Source organism: Delphinapterus leucas, chromosome 5, assembly GCF_059928025.1.
Source record: "Delphinapterus leucas isolate spDelLeu-1000000601 "Yukka" chromosome 5, BTC_Dleu_Yukka2, whole genome shotgun sequence".
Taxonomy (NCBI): Eukaryota; Metazoa; Chordata; class Mammalia; order Artiodactyla; family Monodontidae; genus Delphinapterus; species Delphinapterus leucas.
Genome location: NC_143133.1, coordinates 13381584 through 13404631, shown reverse-complemented (window position 1 = coordinate 13404631; position 23048 = coordinate 13381584). Strand labels below are relative to the sequence as shown.

The following is a 23048-nucleotide window of genomic DNA, read 5'->3' as shown; positions in this document are numbered from 1 at the left end:
CATGCAGACAAGTTAAAAGAATCTATCAATTAAAAAATGTATTAGCCTTCTCCATACAAACTAGCCTAAAAAAAAGTTTTTGCACATGTAAAACTGTTATACAGTTCTTTGAACTAGGTACTTCCCATGTCATAACATACAAGTGATAAGAATGAATGTCATGCCTAGTAATACAAAATACTGAACTAACAGTGTCCTGCTAAAATGTGCTTATTCTATTTCTTAGTGTGCCCAAAAGCAAAATTAAATTGTATGAAGAGAACTATATTGGCTTTTCCAATTTACCAAGATGTTTAAATACATAGTCTTAAATTTAAGAGACACATCATTAACACTAGAGAAAACCTGAGGAAAAACTGCCATCATCTATAATAATCATTTTCATAGTTATAATCAGACTATATATACATTTTACTATGCTGCTACCATAATGGTTAGGGCACAGTACAGCTTAGATAAAACATAATATATGCAACTGTTCTTTTTTAATTGATCATTTTAGTTGCTTTTGAGCTTCCAAAATAATTAACATTACTGTGTTGAATATTTCCCTTTAAATTTTTTCAAATTTTAAATTATTTCCTTAGAACAGATTCCTGGAAGTGGGAGCACATCAAAGAGTTTTTGAAAGGCTACTGTTTAATTGTTTTCTAAATGGCTCATGTCAATTTACAATGCTATAAAACTGAAGTGTAATGACTTCACTATGGCTCCTACAGAAGGCCACAGAGACCTAGTGGACCATACAGCCTGTTAATGAAATTCCAACAAATACCTTCGAAGTTTGCTCATCAAACAAAGAACTAGAGTTCTAGAAAGTTCTAATAATAATCTGGAAATTGTTTAAATTTTTTTCTTCAAAGGAAAAAAAAATGATAAACCCTTGCTATATTTAGTTCTAAAGCATTAATCTAAAGGAATGTTTTAATATATTCCAGTAGGAAAAAGTATTTTCTACATGTCTTTTGTGATGGACTAAAACAAAATTGGAGGAGGATCTTCAAGACGATGGTGGAGTAAGACGTGGAGATCACCTTCCTCCCCACAAATACATCAAAAATACATCTACATGTGGAAAAATTCCCACAGAACACCTACTGAATGCTGGCAGAAGAAATTAGACTTCCGAAAAGGCAGGAAAATCCCCATGTACCTGGCCATGTGGCTGACAGGGTCTTGGTGCTCTGGCCGGGTGTCAGGCCTGAGCTACTGAGATGGGAGAGCCGAGTGCAGGATACTGGACCACCAGAGACCTCCCAGCCCCATGTCATATCAATCGGCAAGAGCTCTCCCAGAGATCTCCGCCTCAACGCTAAGACCGAGCTCCACTCAACAACCAGCAAGCTCCAGTGCTGGACATGGCATGCCAAAAAACTAGTAAGACAGTACACAACCCCATCCATTAGCAGAGAGGCTGCCTAAAATCATAGTAAGTTCACAGATACACCAAAACACACCACTGGACAAGGCCCTGCCCACCACAAAGACAAGATCCAGCCCAACCCACCAGAACATAGGCACCAGTCCCCTCCACCAGGAAGCCTACACAACCCACTGAACCAACCTTAACCACTGGGGGCATACACCAAAAATAACGGGAACTACGAACCTGCAGCCGGTAAAAAAGAGACCCCAAACAGTAAGTTAAGCAAAATGAGAAGACAGAGAAATATGCAGCAGATGAAGGAGCAAGGTAAAAACCCACCAGACCAAACAAATGAAGAGGAAATAGGCAGTCTACCTGAAAAAGAATTCAGAGTAATGATAGTGAAGATGATCTAAAATCTTGGAAATAGAATGGAGAAAATACAGGAAACATTTAACAAGGACCTAGAAGAACTAAAGAGCAAAAAACGATGAACAACACAATAAATGAAATTAAAAATTCTCTAGAAGGAATCAATAGCAGAATAACTGAGGCAGAAGGACGGATTAGTGACCTGAAAGATAAAAGAGAGGAAATAACTACTGCAGAGCAGAATAAACAAAAAAGAATGCAAAGAATTGAGGACAGACTCAGAGACCTCTGGGACAACATTAAAAGAAAGAACATTCGATTTATAGGGCTCCCAGAAGAAGAGAAAAATAAAAAGGACTGAGAAAATATTTCAAGAGATTATAGTTAAAAACTTCCCTAATATGGGAAAGGAAACAGCCAATCAAGTCCAGGAAGTGCAGAGTCCCAAACAGGATAAATCCATGAAGAAACACAACAAGACACATATTAATCAAACTATCAAAAATTAAATACAAAGAACAAATATTAAAGAAGCAAAGGAAAAGCAACAAATAACATACAAGGGAAACGCTATAACCTTAACACCTGATCATTCAGCAGAAACTCTGCAAGCCAGAAGGGAGTGGCAGGACATATTTAAAGTTATGAAAGAGAAAAACCTACATCCAAGATTACTCTACCTAGCAAGGAGCTCATTCAGATTTGATGGAGAAATTGAAAACATTACAGACAAGAAAAAGCTAAGAGAATTCAGCACCACTAAACAAGCTTTACAACAAATGTTAAAGGAACTTCTCTAGGCAGGAAAAACAAGACAAGGAAAAGACCTACAATAACAAACCCAAAACAATTAAGAAAATGGTAATAGGAACAACGATATTGAGGACTACCTTAAATGTAAATGGATTAAATACTCCAATCAAAAGACACAGACTGCCCAAAAGGATACTAAAACAAGACCCATATATATGCTGTCTACAAGAGAGCCACTTCAGACCTAGGGACACATACAGACTGAAAGTGAGGGGACAGAAAAAGATGTTCCATGCAAATGGAAATCAAAAGAAAGCTGGAGTAGCAATTCTCATATCAGACAAAACAAGACTTTAAAATAAAGACTATAACAAGAGAAAAAGAAGGACCCTACATATGATTAAGGGATCAATCCAAGAAGAAGATATAACATTTGGAAATATTTATGCACCCAACATAGAAGCACCCCAATACATAAGGCAAATGCTAACAGCCATAAAAGGGGAAATCAACAGTAGCAAAATAATAGTAGGGGACTTTAACACCTCACATTCACCAATGGAATGAACAACGAAAATGAAAATCAATAAGGAAACAAAAGTTTTAAATGACACATTAAAAAAGATGGACTTAATTGATATTTATAGGACATTCCATCCAAAAACAACAGAACACACTTTCTTCTCAAGTGCTCATGGACCATTCTCCAGGATAGACCATATCCTGGGTCACAAATCAAGCCTTGGTAAACTGAAGAAAATTGAAATAGTATCAAGTATCTTTTCCAACCACAATGCTATAACACTAAATATCAATTTCAGGAAGAAAACTGCAAAAAATACAAACATATGGAGGCTAAACAATACGCTACTAAATAACCTAGAGATCACTGAAAAATATCAAAGAGGAAATCAAAAAATACCTAGAAACAAATGACAATGAAAACATGATGACCCAAAACCTATGGGATGCAGCAAAAGCAGTCCCAAGAGGGAAGCTTATAGCAACACAATCCTACCTCAAGAAACAAAAAAAATATCAAAAAACCAACCTAACCTTACACCTAAAGCAATTTGAGAAAGAAGAACAAGAAACACCCCCAAACTTAGCAGAAGGAAGGAAATCATAAAGATCAGAATAGAAATAAATGAAAAAGAAATGAAGGAAACCATAGCAAAGATCAATAAAACTAAAAGCTGTTTCTTTGAGAAGAAAAACAAAATTGATAAACCATTAGCTAGACTCATAAAGAAAAAAAAGGAGAAGACTCAAATCAACAGAATTAGAAATGAAAAAGGAGAAGTAACAACTGACACTGCAGAAATACAAAGGATCATGAGAGATTACTACAAGCAACTCTATGCCAATAATGGACAATCTGGAAGAAATGGACAAATTCTTAGAAAAACACAACCTTCCAAGACTGAAGCAGGAAGAAAGAGAAAATATAAACAATAATCACAAGCACTGAAATTGAAACTGTGATTAAAAATCTTCCAACAAACAAAAGCCCAGGATCAGATGGCTTCACAGGCGAATTCTGTCAAACACTTAGAAAAGAGCTAACACCTATCCTTCTCAAACTCTTCCAAAATATAGCAGAGGGAGGAACACTCCCAAACTCATCCCACGAGGCCATCATCACCCTGATACCAAAACCAGAGAAAGATGTCACAAAAAAAGAAAACTACAGGCCAGTAGCACTGATGAACACAGATATAAAAATCCTCAACAAAATACTAGCAAACAGAATCCAACAGCACATTAAAATGATCATACACCATGATCAAGTGGGGTTTATCCCATGAATGAAAGGATTCTTCAATATACACAAATCATTCAATGTGATAAACCACATTAACAGAAGGATAAAAACCATATTATCATCTCAATAGATGCAGATAAAGCTTTTGAGACAATTCAACATCCATTCATGATAAAAACTCTCCAGAAAGTAGGCATAGAGGGAACTTATCCCAACATAATAAAGGCCATATATAACAAACCCACAGCCAACATCCTTCTCAGTGGTGAAAAATGGAAACCATTTCCACTAAGATCAGGAATAAGACAAGGTTGCTCACTCTCACCACTATTATTCAACACAGTTTTGGAAGTTTTAGCCATAGCAATCAGATAAGAAAAAGCAATAAAAGGAATCCAAATTGGAGAAGAAGAAGTAAAACTGTCACTGTTTGCAGATGACAGGATCCTATACATAGAGAATCCTAAAAGTGCTACCAGAAAACTACTAGAGCTACTCAATGAATCTGGTAAAGTAGCAGGATACAAAATTAATGCACAGAAATCTCTTGCATTCCTATACACTAATGAGGAAAAATCTGAAGGAGAAATAAGGAAATACTCCCATTTACCACTGCAACAAAAAGAATAAAATACCTAGGAATAAACCTATCTAAGGAGACAAAACACCTGTATGCAGCAAAGTATAAGATACTGATGAAAGAAATTAAAGATGATACAAACAGATGAAGAGATATACCATGTTCTTGGATTGGAAGAATCAACATTGTGAAAATGACTGCACTATCCAAAGCAATCAACTGATTGAATGCAATCCCTATCAAACTACCAATGGCATTTTTAACAGAATTAGAACAAAAAATTTCACAAATTTTATGGAAACACAAAAGACCCCAAATAGCCAAAGCCATCTTGAGAAAGATAAATGGAGCTGGAAGAATCACGCTGACTATAGACTATACTACAGACTATATTATAGACTATAGTAGACTATACTACAAATCTACAGTAATCAAGACAGTATGGTACCGGCACATAAACAGAAATATAGATCAATGGAAAAGGATAGAAAGCCCAGAGATAAACCCATGCACAGATGGTCACCTATCTTTGATAAAGGAGGCAAGAAAAGACAGCCTCTTCAGTAAGTGGTGCTGGGCAAACTGGACAGCTACATGTAAAAGAATGAAATTAGAACACTCCCTAACACCATACATAAAAATAAACTCACAATGGATTAAAGACGTAAATGTAAGCCCAGACACTGTAAAACTATTAGAGGAAAACATAAGCAGAACACTCTGTGACATAAATCACAGCAAGATCTTTTTTGACCCACCTCCTAGAGAAATGGACATAAAAACAAAAATAAACAAATGGGACCTAATGAAACTTCAAAGCTTTTGCACAGCAAAGGAAGCCATAAACAAGATGAAAAGACAACCCTCAGAATGGGAGAAAATATTTGCAAATGAAGCAACTGACAAAGGATCAGTCTCCGAAATACACAAGCAGCTCAAACAGCTCAGTATCAAAAAAACAAACAACCGGGCTTCCCTGGTGGCGCAGTGGTTGAGAGTCTGCCTGCCAATGCAGGGGACATGGGTTCGAGCCCTGGTCTGGGAAGATCCCACATGCCGCGGAGAGACTGGGCCCGTGGGCCACAGCTACTGAGCCTGCGCGTCTGGAGCCTGTGCTCCGCAACAGGAGAGGCCACAGCAGTGAGAGGCCCGCGCACCGCGATGAGGAGTGGTCCCCGCTCGCCGCAACTGGAGAGAGCCCTCGCGCGGAAATGAAGACCCAGCACAGCCAAAAATAAATAAATAAAATAATAAAATAAATAAATTTAAAAACAAACAAACAAACAAACAAACAACCGAATCCAAAAATGGGCAGAAAACCTAAATAGACATTTCTCCAAAGAAGATATACAGATTGCCAACAAATACATGAAAGGATGGTCAACATCACTAATCACTAGAGAAATGCAAATCAAAACTAAAATGTGGTATCGCCTCACACTGGTCAGAATGGCCATCATCAAAATATCTACAAACAATAAATGCTGGAGAGGGTGTAGAGAAAAGGAAACCCTCTTGCAGTGTTGGTGGGAGTGTAAATTGATATAGCCACTATGGAGAACAGTATGGAGGTTCCTTAAAAAACTAAAAATAGAACTATCATATGACCCAGCAATCCCACTACTGGGCATATACCCTGAGAAAACCATAATTCAAAAAGAGTCATGTACCGCAATGTTCACTGCAGCACTATTTACAACAGCTAGGACATGGAAGCAACCTAAATGTCCATCGATAGATGAATGGATAAAGATGATGTGGCACATATATACAATGGAATATTACTCAGCCATAAAAAGAAACCAAATTGAGTTATTTGTAGTGAGGTGGATGAATTTAGAGTCTGTCCTACAGAGTGAAGTAAGTCAGAAAAACAAATACCGTATGCTAACACGTATATATGGATTCTAAAAAAAAAACTGGTTCTGATGAACCTAGGGGAGGGACAGGAATAAAGACACAGATGAAGAGAATGGAGTTGAGGATATGGGGAGGGGGAAGGGTAAGCTGGGACGAAATGAGAGAGTGGCACTGACAGATATACACTACCAAATGTAAAATAGATAGCAAGTAGGAAGCAGCCGCACAGCACAGGGAGACCAGCTCAGTGCTTTGTGACCACCTAGATGGGTGGGATAGGAGGGTGGGAGGGAGACGCAAGAGGGAGGGGGTATGGGGATATATGTATATGTATAGCTGATTCAGTCTGTTATATAGCAGAAACTAACACAAAAATGTAAAGCAATTATACTCCAATAAAGATGTTAAAAAAAAATTAGAGGAATTGGGTTAAAAAAAAGTCTTAGACATGCACAGAAATAAAGGGGATCCTAACAATTCTGAAAAAGCACAAGGTATACTGGTGAAACTGAAATAAGAGCTCTATCTTTGTCATTTAAATATGATGAATCACTAGCTTTCAAAGCTTTTATTCATATTATATTAAGTGTGCACTTTTAGGGTTATGTATGATTTCTACAAGAAATACTCACATCCGTATGGTATTTCCAAGTTGAGAATTAATTTGGACTTGGTTCAGGTAAAATTCTATAACGTGTGTATCAACCTGCAGCAGAAAGCACTTCCCAGGAGGGTCATTATCTTACCTCAACTACCTTTTCATTTGCCATTTCCAGCTGAGAAAGCAGCTCTTGGGTATGAAGTTTCTGTCGACTCAGCTCACTCCTATTAATCAAGAGACAAGGAAGGAAAAAAAAAAAAGAATGGAAGAAAAAGCCATTAATATAGCTGTTCAAAAATTTAACAAAATCGAATCTTTATTAGTGAGATACATGTTCATGTTTTGAACAAAAATATCTTGTGTGCAAAATAAAAGTTGCTTCTTAATAGACCATATCTGAAACGACTCATTTCTTTATAAAATACATATATATTCTGGACATTGGTTGTACAATAGTGTGAAAATACTTAGCACTATTGAGCTGTTCACTTAAAATGAATGGAAAACTTCCAGGTGGGTGAACACGTGGAAATTTGGGCAGAGCTTTGGGCCTGGAGAGGGTAAAGATGCTCCGTACCCCTCTCCCATGCCTGGCCCTATGCATCTCGTCCATTTGATGTTCATGTGTATCTTTTATCATAACCTGTAATAAACTGCTAAACGAAAAAGAAGACAGCAATAATAGTAACAACAGAGAAATATTCTGCATGATAAAAAGCCATCTCTTGGCTGGCAAGGACCAAAGTATTCTACCCCTGGGAAGCCTGTTTTGCATTTGCAGCAAGAGGGCATTGAGGACCCCTCAAGAATACACCACTTGAGCTTAGTTACGCCTGTGCAGAAGGACAACTTCTGCACCTTTTTCCAATCCCTGCATGCCTCACACTCACCACACCTCAGACTGCTGTACTTTTTTATTCTTTATTCCCAAAATAGCTTGAGCCCCTTGTCTTCAGGGAGGCAAATCTGAGACTGGTTATCCTGTCGCTTGGCTGCTTACTGAATAAGCCCTCTGTTTGTTGCAAACCTCGAAAACTCAGTGTTCTGGTTGCTACCTGTCAGGCAAAACCAAGCAGGCTCGGTAACGTCAGGAGATCACAAATGAATTCATCTAGAGAACTGACAAATCTGTCAAAAAGAGTTGGCTCTTGAGAGAAGATTTGTTTCCGTGGCAGCCCTGCGGCTGACAGGGTATTGGTGCTCTGGCCTAGTGTGAGGCCTGAGCTTCTGAGGTGGGAGAGCTGAGTTCAGGACACTGGACCACCAGAGACCTCCTGGCCCCACGTAATATCAATCTGCAAGAGCTCTCCGAGAGATCTCTGTCTCAACGCTAAGACCCAGCTCCACCCAACGACCAGCAAGCTCCAGTGCTGGATGCCACATGCCAATCAACTAGCAAGACAGGAACACAACCGCACCCATTGGCAGAGAGGCTGACTAAAATCATAATAAGTTCACAGACACCCAAAACACACCACCAGACGCAGCCCTGCCCACCACAAAGACAAGATCCAGCCCCACCCACGGGAAAACAGGCACCAGTCCCCTCCACCAGGAAGCCTACACAACCCACTGAAACAACCTTACCCACTGGGGGCAGACACTAAAAACAACGGGAACTACGAACCTGCAGCCTGCGAAAAGAAGATCGCAAACACAGTAAGTTAAGCAAAATGAGAAGACAGAGAAATATGCAGCAGATGAAGGAGCAAGGTAAAAACCCACCAGACCAAACAAATGAAGAGAAAATAAGCAGTCTACCTGAAAAAGAATTCAGAGTAATGATGGTGAAGATGATCCAAAATCTTGGAAATGGAATGGAGAAAATATAAAAAACGTTTAACAAGGACCTATAAGAACTAAACAGCAAACAAACAATGATGAACAACACAACAAATGAAATTAAAAATTCTCTAGAAGGTTCAATAGTAGAATAACTGAGGCAGAAGAACAGATAAGTGACAGGTGAGACAAAATACTGGAAATAGCAACTGGAGTACAGAATAAAGAATGAAAAGAATTGAGGACAGTCCCAGAGACCTCTGGGAAAACATTAAATGCAACAACATTCGAATTATAGGAGTCCCAGAAGAAGAAGAGAAAAAGAAAGGGACTGAGAAAATATTTGAAGAGATTATAGTTGAAAACTTCCCTAACATGGGAAAGGAGATAGTCAGTCAAGTCCAGGAAGTGCAGAGAGTCCCATACAGGATAAATCCAAGGAGAAACACAAGAAGACACATAACAATCAAACTATCAAAAATTAAGTACAAAGAAAAAATACTAAAAGAAGCAAGGGAAAAGCAACAAATAACATACAAGGGAATCTCTGTAAGGTTAACAGCTGATTTTTCACCAGAAACTCTGCAAGCCAGAAGGGAGTGGCAGGACATATTTAAAGTGATAAAAGGGAAAAATCTACAACCAAGATTACTCTACCCAGCAAGGATCTCATTCAGATTTGGCGGAGAAATTAAAACCTTTACAGCCAAGCAAAATTTAAGAGAGTTCAGCACCAGCAAACCAGCTTTACAACAAATGCTAAAGGAACTTCTCTAGGCAGGAAAAACAAGACAAGGAAAGACCTACAATAACAAACTCAAAACAATTAAGAAAATGGTAATGGGAACATACATATTGAGAACTACCTTAAATGTAAATGGATTAAATGCTCCAATCGAAAGACACAGACTGCCCGAAAGGATATTAAAACAAGACCCGTATATATGCTGTCTACAAGGGACCCACTTCAGGCCTAGGGACACATACAGACTGAAAGTAGGGTATGGAAAAAGATATTCCATGCAAATGGAAATCAAAAGAAAGCTGCAGTAGCAATTCTCATATCAGACAAAACTAGACTTTAAAATAAAGACTATAACAAGAGAAAAAGAAGGACCCTACATAATGATTAAGGGATCAATGCAAGAAGAAGATATAACAATTGTAAATATTCATGCACCCAACACAGGAGCACCCCAATACATAAGGCAAATGCTAACAGTCATAAAAGGGGAAATCGACAGTAGCACAATAATAGTAGGGGACTTTAACTCCTCACATTCAACAATGGACAGATCAACCAAAATGAAAATCAATAAGGAAACACAAGCTTTAAATGACACATTAAAAAAGATGGACTTAATTGATATTTATAGGACGTTCCATCCAAAAACAACAGAACACACTTTCTTCTCAAGTTCTCACGGACCATTCTTCAGGATAGATCATATCTTAGGTCACAAATCAAGCCTTGGTAAATTGAAGAAAACTGAAATTGTATCAAGTATCTCTTCCGACCACAATGCTATGAGAGTAAATATCAATTACAGGAAAAAAACTGTAAAAAATACAAATATATGGAGGCTAAACAATATGCTACTAAATAACCAAGAGATCACTGAAGAAATCAAAGAGGAAATCAAAAAGTACCTAGAAACAAATGACAATGAAAACACAATGACCCAAAACCTATGGGATGCAGCAAATCAGTTCTAAGAGGGAAGTTTATAGCAATACATTCCTACCTCAAGAAACAAGAAAAATCTCAAAAAAAACAACCTGACCTTACACCGAAAGCCATTAGAGAAAGAAGAACAAAAAACCACCAAAGTTAGCAGAAGGAAGGAAATCATAAAGATCAGAATAGAAATAAATGAAAAAGAAATGAAGGAAACCATAGCAAAGATCAATAAAACTAAAAGCTGGTTCTTTGAGAAGAAAAACAAAATTGATAAACCATTAGCAAGATCGTCAAGAAAAAAACGGAGAAGACTCAAATCAACAGAATTAGAAATGAAAAAGGAGAAGTAACAACTGACACTGCAGAAATACAAAGGATCATGAGACATTACTATAAGCAACCATATGCCAATAAAATGGACAACCTGGAAGAAATGGATAAATTCTTAGAAAAACACAACTTTCCAAGACTGAAGCAGGAAGAAAGAGAAAATATAAACAGAACAATCACAAGCACTGAAATTGAAACTGTGATTAAAAATCTTCCAACAAACAAAAGCCCAGGATCAGATGGCTTCACAGGCGAATTCTGTCAAAAACTTAGAGAAGAGCTAATACCTATCCTTCTCAAACTCTTCCAAAATATAGCAGAGGGAGGAACACTCCCAAACTCATCCCATGAGGCCACCATCACCCTGATACCAAAACCAGACAAAAATGTCACCTAAAAGGCAAATTACAGGCCAATATCACTGATGAACGCAGATATAAAAATCCTCAACAAAATACTAGCAAACAGAATCCAACAGCACATTAAAATGATCATACACCATGATCAAGTGGGGTTTATCCCAGGAATGCAAGGATTCTTCAATATACGCAAATCAATCAATGTGAAACACCATATTAACAAACTGAAGGATAAAAACCATACTAAAATCTCAATAGGTGCAGAAAAAGCTTTTGACAAAATTCAACACCCATTTATGATAAAAACTCTCCAGAAAGTAGGCATAGAGGGAACTTATCTCAACATAATAAAGGCCATATATAACAAACCCACAGCCAACATCCTTCTCAGTGGTGAAAAATGGAAACCATTTCCACTAAGATCAGGAACCAGACAAGGTTGCCTACTCTCACCACTATTATTCAACATAGTTTTGGAAGTTTTAGCCACAGCTATCAGAGAAGAAAAAGAAATAAAAGGAATACAAATTGGAAAAGAAGTAAAGCTGTCACTGTTTGCAGATGACATGATACTATACATAGAGAATCCTAAAAATGCTACCAGAAAACTACTAGAGCTAATCAATGAATCTGTTAAAGTAGCAGGATACTAAATTAATGCACAGAAATCTCTTGCATTCGTATACACTAATGATGAAAAATCTGAAAGAGAAATTAAGGAAACACTCCCATTTACCATTGCAACAAAAAGAATAAAATACCTAGGAATAAACCTATCTAAGGAGACAAAACACCTGTATGCAGAAAACTATAAGACACTGATGAAAGAAGTTAAAGATGATACAAACAGATGGAGAAATGTATCATGTTCTTGGATTGGAAGAATCAACATTGTGAGAATGACTCTATTAACCAAAGCAATCTACAGATTGAATGCAATCCCTATCAAACTACCAATGGCATTTTTCACAGAACTAGAAAAAAAAAATTAACAAATTTTACAGAAACACAAAAGACCCCAAACAGCCAAAGAATTCTTGAGAAAGACAAACACAGCTGTAGGAATCAGGCTCCCTGACTTTCAACTATACTACAAAGCTAAAGTAATCAAGATAGTATGGTACTGGCACAAAAACAGAAATAAGATCAATGGAACAGGATAGAAAGCCCTGAGATAAACCCATGCACAGATAGTCACCTTATCTTTGATAAAGGAGGCAAGAAAAGACAGCCTCTTCAGTAAGTGGTGCTGGGCAAACTGGATAGCTACATGTGAAAGAATGAAATTAGAACACTCCCTAACACCATACATAAAAATAAACTCAAAATGAATTAAAGACGTAAATGTAAGCCCAGACACTGTAAAACTATTAGAGGAAAACATAAGCAGAACACTCTGTGACATAAATCACAGCAAGATGCTTTTTGACCCACCTCCTAGAGAAGTGGACATAAAAACAAAAATAAACAAATGGGTCCTAATGCAACTTAAAAGCTTTTGCACAGCAAAAGAAGCCATAAACAAGATGAAAAGACAACCCTCAGAATGGGAGAAAATATTTGCAAATGAAGCAACTGACAAAGGATCAGTCTCCGAAATACACAAGCATCTCAGGCAGCTCAGTATCAAAAAAACAAACAACCCAATCCAAAAATGGGCAGAAGACCTAAATAGACATTTTTCCAAAGAAGATATACAGATTGCCAACAAATACGTGAGAGGATGGTCAACATCACTAATCATTAGAGAAATGCAAATCAAAACTACAATGAGGTATCGCTTCACACCGGTCAGAATGGCCATCATCAAAAAATGTACAAACAATAAATGCTGGAGAGGGTGTGGAGAAAAGGCATCCCTCTTGCAGTGTTGGTGGGAATGTAAATGGATACAGCCACTATGGAGAACAGTATGGAGGTTCCTTAAAAAACTAAAAATAGAACTACCATATGACCCAGCAATCCCACTACTGGGCATATACCCTGAGAAAACCATAATTCAAAAAGAGTCATGTACCACAATGTTCATTGCGGCACTATTTACAATAGCCAGGGCATGGAAGCAACCTAAGTGTCCATCGACAGATGAATGGATAATGAAGATGTGGCACATATATACAATGGAACATTACTCAGCCATAAAAAGAAACCAAATTGAGTTATCTGTAGTGAGGGGGATGGACCTAGAGTCTGTCCTACAGAGTGAAGTAAGTCAGAAAAACAAATACCGTATGCTAATACGTATATATGGAATCTAAAAAAAATATTGTTCTGATGAACCTAGGGGAGGGACAGGAATAAAGAGGCAGACGTAGATAATGGACTTGAGGACACGGGGAGGGGGAAGGGTAAGCTGGGACGAAGTGAGAGAGTAGCATGGACATATATACACTACCAAATGTAAAATAGATAGCTAGTGGGAAGAAGCCGCATAGCACAGGGAGATCAGCTCGGTGCTTTGTGACCACCTAGATGGGTGGGATAGGAGGGTGGGAGGGAGACGCAAGAGGGAGGGGATATGGTGATATATGTATATGTATAGCTGATTCACTTTGTTGTAAAGCAGAAACTAACACATCATTGTAAAGCAGTTATACTCCAATAAAGATGTCAAAAAAATGATTAAGACTGTAAATTTTTTATCACAATTTAAATAATGGTTAAAATTGTACATTTTATATTATGTTTATTTTACCACAATAAAAAAAGCAAAAAACTCACATACACATATTTTAAAAGTGCCGAAGTCTCTTTAATATCAGTATCTTGAGGTAGTACTTGGCATTAAAATGAAAGTGTATTCATATGAAACAGATACAGTGTTTGTTATTTTTAAGATTCATATATGGTGCTTCTTAGCAGGGCTCAACTCTCGGAAATTTAAGGTAATGTTAATCGGTCAACATCATTTCAATGTAGTGCATTCAGGATTAAAATTTATGTTTTGGTTGGTTGTGTATTTGCCTTATTTTATGCATTCATATCTTTTATGCTTTATTAGCTGGAATAATCTTATGCACAGAAGACAGAAATGTTGTCGTTGTTGTTGGTGTTGTTCAACATATAAGCATTATATTGCTTTTGGCTAAAGATAATTTCCAGGGTCCCAGGTTAGAAGCAGATACAATGTAGTCTTTAAAATAACTTTAAACAAGATAAAATCAATTTCTGAGTATTAAAATAGTTAATTCAGGATTGGTTTTTATCCTTTGACCTTACTTCTGCTTCTAAAGTAAATCGATAGATTAACACTTCCAATTATGAGCCTTGAATTTTTTCCAAGTGAACCTAAAAACCTGGTAAGTCCCTCTAGTGTCCTATATTTGAGTGGATAGCTGTTAAAATCAGCAAGCAGTTTATTATAAATACATAGAAGAGGACAAAAAATCATGTCTACAAATCAATTCCAGAAATATCTACTGAACATTCTTTATGGCCAAGTGCAAGGCATGCGGTGGTAAACACATGGATGTTGCCACAACAGAACTTACAGACTAAGGGGAAACGACTTATTCCTACTCAGTGGCTTCATCTATACATGTCACTGAGTATATGAGAAGCTTGAGTATCTATCACTGATTGCGTGACAGACAAACTCTAATGTTTGACCTCAGCTTTATTTTGGTGGTAATAATAATGTGGGATAAATGAGTATGCTTCCTTTAAAGTATCTTGTGTAGTTTAAGTTACTGCTGCTCCTCAACATGACATAACAAAGAAAAGCAAAGTGACTAATGTGGCCAGTCTTCTAGGCAGAATGTAATTAAAGGTAAAAGTTATGCACATTAGTGCTGATGAGAAATAACCTCTGAGTACTATGGAGAGGAAGATGATACAATGATTGTATTTATAAAGTTAGCCAAAACTCAGTTTATACAAAACCTTTTCAGAAAACACCTACTGCATAATTTGATGCCTAAGCTATTCATTTACCCATGACAAGTTATCTGAATAATAGTAATAATTCCTAATAATTCCTATTAGATAGTAATAACTTCCCACAAAGTTTAAGATCACAAAGATACAAACTATTAACTTTAAGTTACTTTTTTTTTTGCAGTACGTGGGCCTCTCACTGTCGTGGCCTCCCGTTGCGGAGCACAGGCTCCGGATGCGCAGGCTCAGCAGCCATGGGTCACGGGCCCAGCCACTCTGCGTCATGTGGGATCTTCCCGGACTGGGGCACGAACCCATGTCCCCTGCATCGGCAGGCGGACTCTCAACCACTGCGCCACCAGAGAAGCCCTCTAAGTTATTTTTTATCTGTGTAAATATCTGTTCTGTCGTGTATCAACCGCTGTCACCCCCATTGGACAGCAAGCAACACTGCTATTCGTCAAGACAGTGAAGATGTTGGTGACGGTGGTAATAACAGCGAACAATCCCCCAGTGCTTCCTCGGTGCCTAGCACTGTTCCAGATGCTTTATGTAAACTACCTTTTCTAGCTTTCATGATAATCCCGTGAGATCCCCAATTTTACATATGAGAAAACTAAAAGACAGAGGCATTTAAAAATAAAGTTAAGTAACTTGCCTAGACTCACACAGCTTGTCAATTGGAGAGTCAGAATTGAAAAACCGGGCCCTTTGGCTCCAAAGTCTGTGCTCTTAACCACTCCCCTGTACTGTGCACCATGGCAGGCAAATGCTAAATGTTTGTTAGATGAATAAGTGAAAGAGAATGTATGTGTGAATGTGTGTATTAGGCACTGTAAGGAATAGAAATATTTACACATTTACTTGGAAACCTGACAAGTTATATCTTTCCGATTTCTTCCCTAAAGGTTCAGTCCTATATTCAAATTTAACATGACTAACATCAAACATTTTGCATCCCCTTGCAAACCTACTTTTCTCTCTCTCTGTTTTTTTTGAAGTCCTAAGATAAAACCTACTTCTCATCCTGCTACTCAGTTTTTATACTGACATCTCTGCCCTCACTACTTAGGTTAAAAACCTTAAAGTCAACTCTGTTTCTCACTTTCTCTTGAATGCAACATCTAGTTTGCCCCTAAATAGATTCTTCCTCTGCAGTGTTTTTTTGCATCTATTTTTCATTTCCTTTATATGTGTATATGTATACATATACATTTTTTGGCTGCATTGCACAGCTTGCAGGATCTTAGTTTCCTCACCAGGGATTGAACCCCAGCCCACGGCAGTGAAAGCACCAAGTCTTAACCACTGAATTCCCTATTCTTCAGGGAAGAACCTTAACCAGGGAATTCCCTATTCTTCATTACTACTCAGTGTTACCATCACAACTGAAGTTCTTATAACTTAATTTTTAGATTTACTGCAGTAGCCAACTGCTCGGGCTTCTCAGCATCAAGTGAAAAGCTGTATGTAAAGCATCCACCAGTGCACATAGCAGTGCTCAATTGATGGAGTAGTTTTCCCTAACACATCACTAGCATATTTCTCTTTCTAAAGCACCACCTTAATAATTTGTTTCCTTGAGCAATAATCTCCAGTGGCTCTCTGCTACCAGACAAAACAGTCCAAACTCCTGAGACTGCATTCAAATTCCTCAAAAATTTTGTGTAATTTATCTTTTCAACCTTATCTCCAATAGGAGCCTTCTACTTCAGTTAGGCTCTCACTGTCTCACCAATAAATCATATATGTATCATCTTTAGGTTCATTTTGTATCACTTTCTGTACCCTCTATCGAAGATTTCCCATTAAAATCCTGCCCATTCTTTAAGATTCCACTCTTGTTCCTCTTCTTTCTATGCCTCCTTCCCAGTTCCTTTTAATCCAGACAGTTCTCTTCTCGCATCAAAGCATTATTTATTTTATGTGGGAGACTTAACAATTCTGTACTATAATTCTAATTAGTGGTTTATCTATGTGTTTATATACATATACACTTATACACACACACACATACTCACAGGCCCCCAAGTATAATGGAGACTTTTAAAAAGGGGATTGTTTTTAGTTTCCACAGTATACACCACAGGGCTTTACACATAGGGATTTAATAAATATTTGCAGGTTTAGGAAACCTAGCAGTTAGAAAATTTTATTTGCTATTTGCTCAACAGTTACTGAGGAATCTACCACAAAACATACTTTAGATAAAAATTTTTAAACATTTATTTAGATTTATTTATAGTCTACTACTTTCTCCAAACGATTTGACGTGCCTAAGAAAAGAGAATTTTTCAGTTAAGCATTTCCTTCAGTCTCACTCCTGAATGAAAGTTTAGAATGTATTAAAGGGTGGAGAGAAAAGTGATTTCACCAACTCTATCCCCCGAGGCCTTCCTGGAGCCTGCCTGTCAGTACTTTGCAGCTCCTTATTTCTCTATCAGGATATTTCATTGCAGGGATAACAGAAAGACCCAGGAGGATGATCTGACTCTGTATTACCTATGAGAAAAATGTCTCTTTATTAGAGAATATAATTGAGAGTTCCCTATGTCATTAGTAATTTAGGATAAACATAAAATAAGACCTTCTAGAAAGTTTCACAGTGGTATTACACTCAAACACTTGCCAAGTAAAGCTATATAATCTCGTCACTGGAAATCTTTAAAAACAGAAACATCCTTACCAATCGGGAATGATTTAAGTGTAGCCTGCCAGAAGGTACAGAGATAGGTGACATTTCCAGTTTCTTTATGACATTATGGCAGTTAAAGAGTACTTTATACTAATTACAAAATTTAAATGGAACTGTACCCAGGTTCTCTATAATTTCTGACATATTACATATCATAAGGTTTAAGGTAAAATTATCTTCTACCGATTTCAATGTAACTGTAGAAGAACAAGGAATTCCTTATTCTATCACTGGGAATTGCTTAGCCCATCAGTGTCCTAAATATTTTTAGTTCACTTATATTAATTCATGTGTATGTGATAGAAAATCCTAGTCATGCCTACAAAATATAATTTAAAATTTATTTGTAAAATATAATTGATTTACTACGTTCTGTGTAAGTAAAATTTTATAAAATAATTTATAAACAAAATAATTAATGCTGTATCTATTAAAAAAATATTAGAATCAACATTGGGAAGTCATCCAATTCTTCAGCTGGAGGTGGAAGTGGGTGAAGGGTGAGCACCTAACACAAGAGCCCTTCCTCTGTGGTCCACGGACAGGCTTCAGGTAGTACGTTCACAAATACACTGAACTATATACAAGATCTTGTGTGTTTACCTAGTCTGGGAAGAAGGTCTATAGATTTCCTCAGGCTTTTAAGAGGTCTGAGGCCTAAGGAAGGATAAGGATTTTGTCTGAGCTTTTTGCCTGGAATATAGAAAGTTCTTAAAGAATTTTTTCTTTTAAAGTATGAGCACACTGATTGGAGTGTTTCAATGTTGAACGTCTTTCTTACACAAACCACATCCATAATGTTATCATCTATAATCGTTTCCACTTTTGCTTTCATTAAGGTGGTATAAGAATTTAAAGGCACTTGGCAAGCAGTCCAAATACAGAAATATTCTAGATTTTTACAGTATTCCCTTTATTTTATAGTTGCTTATCCAGACTTAATTCAACAGCAAATTCTCCAAAGTATACAATTCAGTTTAAAAAGAAACAATAACTTTCTTTTTGTACTCACATATCACTGGTTTATTTAATTAAATTATCTATTTCTAAAACAGGTATAACCGGCATAACCTGGTTTGGGAACAATCACACTGATACTGTAAAGCAAGTGCAGAGTGTCTAAGTTGACTAGGTAAGGGCACAGAGAAAGTCTCGGGCCCTGGTCAGTATGCTTTGTACAGAAACTTCACTGGTTCATGTTGCCCACGATGAAGTGGACATCAGCCAAGAGGGTTTTCTACTGCACATGAACGTTAATACTGTATCTTATTAGTGCTTTCATATTGCAAAGTAGTTATTGTTCTCATCTTATAGGTAAAGAAATTAAGGCTCAGAAAAGTTATTTAATGTTCCTAAGGTCAAGCAATGACTGAAGGAAAAAATGGGCTTCATACCCGGTCTTTTAATCAAAATGTTCTCTCAACTAAATCACACTGCCTCTTACCTTAAGCCCAATCATTTACAAGAGATGTTAGTAAAGCAAATCTGTGGCATTATATAATATCAAGATCTAAAAGGCAAAGTGAAGATTCTCTGAAAAAAATTTAATCCTGAGTATGCAGCAAAATGGTCAGCAATTGCAAAGACTGTGACCTTGACTTCGTGTGTGGCTTCAAAAGACCTGACTACTAAAAAAGGAAATTCATCCTAAGGTTTCAAATCTTATTCAGTTAACTAAAAATACCACAGGTTACAGGCCAGCTTTAGATATATTCAAGCACCCTTGGTCACAGGCCCAGGTTCATTCTTTCCCTTTCTGCACATTCCCCCTAAGTGATCTCATTTAGGCCATGACTGTAGAGGAACACAAACGAGCACTTCAAATGCAACTTGTCCAAAATGGCAACTACTTCTTATCCATACCTTCCCAAGTTTCCTCCCTCCCAGTAAAGGGCATCATCACCATCTACCCAGATGCTCGAGTCAAAGCTTAGACGTCATCTTAGATTCCTTCCATTTTCTCATCCCCTAGATTTGACTTATCGTGAGTTCTACCCTACACCTCCCTAATATATTTCATAACTACCCATTTCTCTCCATCTCCACCCACAACACTCTGTTCTAAGCCACTATCATCTAGAATACTGTCATAATCTAATATCTGGTTTCCCTGACTCCATTTTTGCCCCTTCTCTAGTCTGTTTTCCACATAATAGCTAAAGTGGTCTTTTAATGTCTAAAATTCTCCAATGATTTCCTACTGCTGCACTTTGGACTTAAACTTAAAATAGACTTACTTAAATATCCTGGTTAAAGTAAGTACAAACAGCTTACTTAAAATAGCCTACAAGATTCTCATGGTCTGATTCTTGCCTAGTTCCTCAACCTGACAGCATTCTCTCCCCTCACTCACTATACTCTAATCACATGGGTCTGCTCCCTAACACTGCACCTTCGTACTTGCTATTCTTTCATCTGCCTGGAATATTTTCCTGGCTTTTTCATAGAGTTGATTTCTTTCTATCATTTGGGCCTCAGTTTAAATCTCACCTTTTCTGACTACTTTTTAAGAAACAGTCCAGCCTTTTCAGCTCCCACCCTGTCCGAGTTACTATCACATCATCGCATTTGTTTTCTTCATGCCATTTAAAATACATAGAATTATCTTGTTTATTTGTTAGTTTACCTTCTTATTATTTCTCTCCCCACCCTGGAATGAAAGCTCTAAAAGAGAAGCTACATTCACAGGGCTTAGAACAGTGTCTGGCACACATAAGGTGGTTTTTAGTCTAGACAAATTTTAGTTAATTCCACAGAATCACTTAACTAGTCCATTCAATAAGAACATTTCTAATATCCTATATCTCGCTTTTTCAAAGTTTCCGTCTACTTGCTCTCATCTGACAACTAATTCGATAATTCAGTGATTACATTTTAAAGTAGCCGTCAAACTGTGCAATAAATTCAGGAGACTACTACCACAAAAACCAACGTGCTACCGAGCTCTATTTATAGAAATCATTTATAGAAAGCTTATTTTAAGTTACTTGAACTCAAAGTTTCAAAGTAACGTGTGAATTTTCTTTACAACATATAATTTTAATCTTAGGATAAGACTGAGGGAATTACAAAGTTCACTCGTTCAATATATACTGAAGTGAGTGCCTTTGCTAGGTGCTAGGGAGACAAGGAAGAACAAGATCCAGTCTCCGCCACAGTGAAACTTAGGAACTACCAGAAATACTGAAAAGCTATGAGGTTTATAATACAGGTAGTAAATGCTATAAAAAATTCACAGTGCTATGGGAACACATATGGAGGATCAGGGGATTAGAGCTGTCTCTCCAGAGGAAGTAGGCTCGTAAGCCGATACATGAAAGACAAATAGAAGTTAGATGGACAAAACCAGGGTAACGAAGAGTGTTACAATCAAATCCATGTGTGAAGGCCAGGAAATAAGAAGGGATAATAAATTTAGGAAACTGAAAGAAAGCTCAGTATGAATGGAACAGAGTGTTACTAGGATATGGGAGTATGGATGACAGAGGAAGAAAGCTGGAATCACAAAGAAATACAGCTTGGATTTTATATGTATAAGGTAATACAAGGAAATACAAGGATCTTATATGTCTTGATAGGAAGTTGAGACTTTACCATCAGTACACTGGGGAGCACTGAGGTATTTTAAGGAAAGAAGTGACATGATTGATTTGAACATCAGAAAGTCTTGCTGACTACAGCAGGAAAAATAGCAAGTAAATATGACTGTAGTAAATTAGGGGGTTTTAGCAGTAATCTAGGTGAGCAATGTTGATAGCCTAACTATTGGAGGGAACTGGACAGATTCAAGAGTTATTTAGAAGGTAGCATTAGTAATACTGGATATTTAGGGGTGTGAGGAAAATGAGGAGTTCAGGATGACATCTAGAGTTTTACTTGAGCAAGTGGGTAGATATTAACACACGGAAGTGGAAAATACAGGATGAAACAAAGACTTGGGCTAGGTGTGAAATAATGAGTTCAGTTTTCAAGATATTGAGTGTGAGGTACCTATGGAAATGTTCAGTAGACAGCTGGAAAAACATTATTTCAAAAAGGTCAGCATTAGAAGCTGTTTTATAACAATAATTAGCCTTTTTCTGCTTGTCTCTGTCATAGAAATAGATATCCTAACTCATGCTGAAAGAGAAAATTTCTACTCTAAATATACTTCAATTCTCAATATCACTGGTATATATATAACTGAAAAGGTATGGTTATGAAGTTAAAAGCAAAGTTTTCCCTACAATGCACTAGTCTCTGAAAATGCCACAAATACTTTAAATAAAATAAGAGAAGTTATGGTTCCTTAAGGCATGGGATAAGAGTTTGAAATTTGGGCCAATATCTCAGGCATTATAATTAATTACTGTAATTGCTTAGATCATTTTGTTATTATTGAGGCACAGTTTAAGTTAAGGATGGGCCATGTATATTTTGGTTGATACACTGTAAGGGAAAATTTCCTCAACGCATGAAATCCTTTAGTGATGACTAAAGATTAAATCACATAAGGCTCTATTCTATATTATACGAGACAATTAAAAACAAAAGGTGTACTATTCGTTTCAGGGAAATGATGGATGTGCCAGCTGCAGCAAATGCTTTCTTTGAAACTCTCTTATGACAAATTAACATAGCATGTGCCAGATGTTTTTTTTTCTGTTGAATTATACTGTAATATGCTTCAGTTACTTTTAGTAATTATGCATTTTGTGATCTGCCAGTACCTGCAGCTGCCTCCCATTCTGTTAATTTAATAAAAAAAAAAACTAAAAAACAAATTTTAGAAAAGCAGTTATGGCAGCCAAACATTACAGATATACAGCCAAGAATAATGTTTGAGAGACTGAAGAGAATTCCTTAGGCTCGAATGCTGTATAATTCATATAAATATATATGAATTGTCCTGTCACTGGGCAAGAGAAGAAAATATTAGCCATTGTATATTCATTCATTCATTTATTCAATACAATTTTATTGAACAGCTATATGCCAGGCAAGATGTGAGCTCATGGTTTTGTAGAAGAGATGGATGGTAAATGATAG

General features: G+C 37.1%; 1 protein-coding gene across 4 annotated transcripts in view; it reads right to left on the bottom strand.

The window, feature by feature from the left end:
• The window catches only part of SCLT1 (sodium channel and clathrin linker 1), a 268143-nt gene that overhangs the window by 18162 nt on the left and 226933 nt on the right, over positions 1 to 23048 (bottom strand). For 3 of the 4 annotated variants that reach the window (XR_016393194.1, XR_016393195.1, XM_022556932.2), the window contains exon 19: positions 7443 to 7521. Coding sequence is in view for 1 of the 4 variants with exons in the window: in XM_022556932.2 (XP_022412640.1) it covers positions 7443 to 7521 (79 nt within the window). In the remaining 3 variants the exon portion in view is untranslated. The other variant, XM_089911510.1, reaches the window with a different exon arrangement.